This window comes from Meleagris gallopavo, chromosome 7, assembly GCF_000146605.3.
Source record: "Meleagris gallopavo isolate NT-WF06-2002-E0010 breed Aviagen turkey brand Nicholas breeding stock chromosome 7, Turkey_5.1, whole genome shotgun sequence".
Classification (NCBI taxonomy): Eukaryota; Metazoa; Chordata; class Aves; order Galliformes; family Phasianidae; genus Meleagris; species Meleagris gallopavo.
Genome location: NC_015017.2, coordinates 28,320,107 through 28,326,472, shown reverse-complemented (window position 1 = coordinate 28,326,472; position 6,366 = coordinate 28,320,107). Strand labels below are relative to the sequence as shown.

The 6,366-nt window shown below is 41.0% G+C and overlaps 1 protein-coding gene across 1 annotated transcript in view; it reads right to left on the bottom strand.

The window, feature by feature from the left end:
- Nucleotides 1–1,257, bottom strand: part of LOC116216846 — a 4,146-nt gene extending 2,889 nt beyond the window's left edge. The window contains exon 1 of the mRNA XM_031554312.1: nucleotides 1,141–1,257. Within this exon, the coding sequence (XP_031410172.1) occupies nucleotides 1,141–1,257 (117 nt within the window). The remainder of the gene's footprint in view (nucleotides 1–1,140) is intronic.
- Nucleotides 1,258–6,366: the final 5,109 nt, after the last annotated feature.

Genomic DNA, 6,366 nt, shown 5'->3' with positions numbered 1-6,366 from the left:
AAAAAAAAAACAACAACCAACAACCACCATACCAAATATGGAAGATTTAAGCTAGAAGGAATTTCAAAAAGTTATGAGCAGCAAAAGTAGGTTGAATTAAAGTTTAAAGTCATTACTCACTTTAGTGACTGTTCTATTTCAGTATATATTTATCCTATGTTTTACAATTGGAACGATGGCTACAATATAAATACAAATCCTTTATAACAGCTTCAGAAGAACTCCAATTATTCCTTTACATAAAAGTAATTTCTGAAGTAAATGAAGTTAACTTCAGAAACACCATCCCTTTTCACACAGGGACGTGAAATGATGTATCCAGTTTCCCAACAGTACCCGGTTCATGGAGGAATGGATTAGTTCTGAAGTAACCCTATTTAAAAATACAGCATGAAAGCATCAATAAAAGCAGCAAATGCTGATTACATAAATGTGCTTAATAAAAATATACTTTCCTGCATCCCTTGTTTTATGTCTTGGTCTAATCGACTACAGCTATGAACACTGAGAAGGTAGGGAGGAAAAGGAACCACTTAGCAACTGTTACACCTTTCTATCTCTATAACTTCTAGAGTCCTCTGTGAAATAGCAAACGATGATTTCAGAAATTAATCTATTATTTTTCTTTGAAACTATTTCAACAATTTTTCTGCAGACTAAATATCTGTTCTCATATGCCATAAGCTGTCTCCAGAAGCTGGCTTAGCTGGCTGAACCTGAGTTAAGACGCAGACATTGCTACCTCTTGTGGCAGAAGCGGTGTGCTCATAAGAACTACTGAGGCTTCTGAAATTCTTGGATACGATTGCAAAAACCTGCACTGCATCTTGAGCCTTAGCAAACTAGGAAAGTTGGAAGGTAGGAAATATTCAGACTTCACAATTTTATCCATCTCTTCAATGAACTTAAAATTGGTAATCTGTTACAAAAGAAACTAAGAGAAATTTGTCTGGCATAACACTATCTAGCAGCTTCCCATCAAAACGCAGAAAGAGTGGAATAATGCGCAGCACTGTGTCTGCAGCCAAGTTTGACAAGAAGAATAAAGATGTTCACTATCAGATTGAATCATTCTCTCCATGGTTTTGTCAAAGAAAGTGGAAACAATGACTAATAAAATGGGAAGCCAAAACACCTTACAGCATACAGTAGCTGAAAAAGACTGGAAACAATTGCCAAGTCCAAGCCTGGTTCAATAATGCAGTCGGCCGAATGCTGAAGGGTGGAAAAAACCTCAAGATCATCTTGTCCAGCCATCCACCTATCACCAACATTTCCTGCTAAACCATGTCCCTTAGTACAACACCTGAATGCTTCTTGAACACCTCTAGGGTTGGAAACTCCACCACCCCCCTGGGCAGCCATTCCGGTGCCTGAGCACTCTCTCAGAGAAGAGTACTTCCTAACATCCGACCTGAGCCTCCCCGGCACAGCTTGAGGCCATTCCCTCTAGTCCTATTGCTGTTACTATTGAAGAGGCCGACCACCATCTCAGCACAACCACTCTTCAGATCATCACAGAGGGCAATAAGGTCACGCCTGAGCCGCCTCTTCTCCAGGCTGAACACTCCAGCTCCCCCAGCCGCTCCCTATAAGGCCCGTGCTCCAATCCCTCACCAGCTTCATTGCCCTTCTCTGAACACACTGCAAGGCCTCAATGTCCTTCTCCTAGTGAGGAGCCCAACACTGAACACAGCACTCAAACACGGTACTTCCCTGCTCCTGCTGGCTGCACTATTTCTCATACAAGCCAGGATGTCATCGGCCTTCTTGGCGACCTGGGCGCACTGCTGGCTCACGTTCAGCCAAGCACTGACCGACACCCCCAGGCCCGTTTCTGCCACACAGCCTGGCAGCCGCTCTGCCCCACACCTGCAGCACTGCCTGGGGTCGCTGCAGCCAAAGCACAGGACGCAGCCCTTGGACTTGTTGAACTTCACCCCAGTGGCCTCAGCCCAGCTGTCCAGATCCCTCTGTAGGGCCTTCCGACCCCCAGGCAGATCGACGCTTCCTCCAGCTTGGTGTTATGACTGTTGAAACCACAGACATCAAGGACAGTTCCAAAACAAAAGACTGTTTACTGTGAACCTGCTTTAGGAGTTATGCACGCAGTACCACAGACAACACTGATTAGTCCAAGGAATTTCCACAGTCCAGAAAGAGACTCTTCCCTCTACCACTGAAAGTAAAGGGGAATTCAATAAATGCAAATGTGTTCATCAGTTATCAAAACTGGGTTTTGTGCAGCAAGGAAAGGTTAGTGTGCAAGAATACTGGCAAATCTGTGCGTACTGTTTCGAGAGGAACAGACTGAATAAGTCTGTTCTTGGAAGGAAGAGATGTTTTAAATAGTCCTTCATTACAGCTCCCTTTTGTTGTAGGTTTCCAGATTAGACCCATTTTGTTTGTCACTTCACCTGCTGCATGACTTTGCACAAAAATGAGAAATCATGTACAATCAACTCAGATTTAAGTCTGTACACTGAACAGCGCAATAATTTGTTCCAGAACAGCTGAAGTTTCACACTTCCAAATTCAAGTAGATCTGTCAAGTACCTCACAAGCTGGGAGAATCAGGTGCTAAGAGGCAGAGACTCATCCTTGCTCAAGAAATTCATCCCTATCCAGGGAAACATGCTTTATTTAAGCCTTCAAACAGAATGCGTGACACTACCAACTTTAAGAATATTTTGAAGGCCTTAAAATCAACCAGCATTTATAGGATTCTGTGGTTTCTTTTGTTTACTCACGGTCACAGCAGTGACAGTTAACACAGCATCACAACACAGGTGTTAACACAACTGCAGCAACGCAGCACTGCAATACCAGACCGGAATTCTGCTGCATGATTTGCACACAGCTAGGACTGTGATGCTTCCATCCCCTCTAAGGGTGCAGGACAGAACCAGGGATCCCAGATCTCTATTCCCACGCTATTTGAATAGCTCCTCTGAACAAGGTATATCTTCCCACAGATTTCTGCACGTGCCAGGATATGCACCACCCCAGGAAGGCAGTAGGAGAAGATGCTTGGATGGATTCTCCGCTCAGGCTTATGTTAAACACAACCCAGAACAATCAGGTGCCTAGTTAACCTTGATCCAGGAGGGAGCTGATAGGTGTAATCCAAGAGAAGAAAATGTTTTTCCTAAAATATTCTCATTTGTCATGAAATCCCTGGCCAGAATAAGTTTTCAGAAACTTATTTCTATGGAAAACATCCATAGCAGCCTTTAGAATCCCAATGTATTTTCACCAGTCACTACTTTTTCTTAAAAAAAAATAAAGATTAGAATAAAAAACATCCTGGCATTCATTCCGTTGGGAACTGACATGTATCAGCCAACATGCTGGAGCCCTGTGTGCTACTCTTGGCCACGACAGCACAGATAATTCCACGCACTGGACCTCTCTAACTCAAACTATTTATATTCATTTCCACATGCAATCAGCCTCGGGGCAAAAGAACGAGCTGTGTGACAGAAAGGCAGAACTACCTGTTTTCCAAGTCCTGTACCTACAGCTTAAATATCCACAAAGTGTATTGCTGCTGTTGTCCAGGGTCACAGCGATATTTTACAGCCAGCCAGATAAGGACCATGGGAAAAAAAACAGCCTTCTACACAGGAGCACCGATATTTGAATTTTTCCTACTTGCTCAGGATGCAGCTACATTATTTAGTGCACATAACTACACTCATCACCATCTGCTGTGATCATAATTTAATCTCTAATCAACATAGAGTTATTTACCTTTCATGGACAACTAAAGTGAAGCAGACATTCACGTTAAGTGGTGCTGCTGATTCTGGGCAGCCCATCGGGGATCCCCCTGCGATGGAGCGCTTCAGACGTTTACGAGACTTCTGCTGCAGTCACATGCAAAGCACACCATCAAAAGAAATCTCAGTGACAAAACAAATGTAATTCTAAACATAGTTTTTTATACTGAGGAAGTCTATTTGGACTGCTTTACTGTAATTTTAGTGGCGTATTTATCTGCAATTGCTACCTTACAGAAAAGATCCCAACAGAGCTAAATTCAGAGCAGTAAAAGGCTGAGCTGCTCAAGCAACCAACCAGCAGCAGACAACAGCTATCCTCTGCAGGACTTGGACTATTTTATTGTCTCCTCTGACAGTATAAGCAGGCAAGGCTCAAGGATACTTCCTTCTGAAGTTTCCTAAGCTGGCAATGAACTTGAAACCAAAATTAGTATGGAACCACTCAGCCTAAATCATTAAAAAAAAAATGCAAAAAAGATCAAAACAAACATCAAGGCCAACATGTTAGGCAGTCTGGCTCTTAAGAAGCATCTGAGATCATTTACAGTTGATGTGAACTCCATCAGGGAACATGGCTTTCAGCTGTGACTTTACTTAGGATCACATTCACTTCAGCTTTGCTATCACTACATTAAAAAAACAAAACAGAAAATATTACTGAGCAGAGGATGGGCAGTTTTCAGTCAAAACTCACAGGGCAGGTGAGGCTGCTGGACCTCTCAGCACCAAGCAATTACCAAACAGCAGTAAAATCAGATTAGACAGAGCCATGATATTTTAATACAACCCATGTAACTCTCTTTATAAAGTATTTTATTGTCACCAACAGAAATGCAGTAGGATAACAAGGCAGCCAAGCTTTTGATCCTTTTACCAGTATGCTACATGCTATTTAGAATAGAAATTTGCTTCAAAGTGAACGTGGTGGGTTTTTCTTTTTTTTTGTTTTGTTTTGTTCTGTTTAAGGCATGTCTTAACATTTCCGTGGCTGTTGAATAATATAAATTCTTTTAGGCAGCATGAACTTCTCCAAGGAAGGCAGTGGCTTTTGGTGAGCAACTTGTAACGCTGCTGCAGGGATATTGTGGCTTATCTGTAACATTAAAAGTGGGGAAAAAAAGTTGTAATGAAATACAGCTTTTCCACTGTTTGCTTCCTAAGTTTGATCACATGAAAGCAGTTTAAAGAACATAATAAAACCTAAATCTAAAAAGTTCAAGTGATCAACACATCACAACTCAGTGACTGCACATTTAATAATTTCTGGTTTAAAAACAGAACATCAGCATGACTTTGTGACTGATTTTTTTCATGTTTTTCCCCAGTTGTTTGCAAGATCATTTGCTAAGATACAGAAAGCAGAGCAAAAACTGTATCCCAGAGTTAACGGTAGGTTGCTTCAAATTCTTACTTTCTGATTCAAACAACCATCACTTTTAATTATTACTTTCTAAACTTAGTACTAAACTTTATGTACAAGAGTCTAGAAACCAGATGTAGAAGAAAGTGTAGTTAAGAGCAGAGGAGATCGGAAGGAGAAGAAAAACAGGACGATGTAACTATTCACCTTAGCAGATAGGTCTAAGCCAAATTTCAAGATCTACATCGCAAAGCTTTGATCCCATCTGTTGATGAAAGGCTCATGTTGAAATGCGACTGATGGTTTTTTTTTTTTAAACCAAGCTCTACAGACGAGGAAGCCCTTGTATGTTTCACAATCTAAAGATCACATACGTATGAGAAATAGATGAGAGCTGTCAGGTTTTCTGATTAGCACGCAAATTAAAAAGCCGCTCGTTAAACCAGCTTTTGCAATGTGTAAGGGTAAGACTCTGCATCAACAACCTCGTGAGAGTTACGAGACAGCATCTAATGGCAGAGCCATCATCACGAACAGAAGTGCCCATCGATAGATTTGCGACACAGAATCTGTATACACACAGTATCACCTCGTAGTATTCCCAAGAGAGAAATCAAGATGATGACCATCAGGCCTCAAGTGACATAACTGCATACAGACCAACAGTGGAACGTGCTGCCCCTGTTGTCTCAACAACTTGCAGTAATGTAGCTTACCATCAATGCACTTCTCATCAACACTACTCACTTCCTTTCTAAGCCAAGTTGAACCCTTAGAGAAGCTAAAGCTATTTCTATAGTTCATAACATCAGGCAACAGCAATTTAAGGAAAATCCATTTTCTGATATCTTATCTTTAGCTGCACGGAGAGGTCCTGACAAACACACAAACACATCTTGTTCTTCCAGGCCTACTTACTTTGCGCATGACGTCCATGTGATGAATTTTTGAAATACTGACAATACTGCAAAAGAGGAAAAACTAGTAGTTAGCATCTCTATCTTGTAAAAACACTGACAACTGTTTTTCAGACTTCTTAATACAAAATATTTTGTAATAGAAATTCAGGTTCTGGAGCCAAATCCCTTAACCACATTAAAGAATACAAGAGTATGAAAAGGGAAGTGCTGTCTCAGAACAGAGAAATGGAAAATCCATGTTGTTTCCTTTTATTTATATAATTAAAAAACAACTATATATAAATATCGTTAAATATTTCAA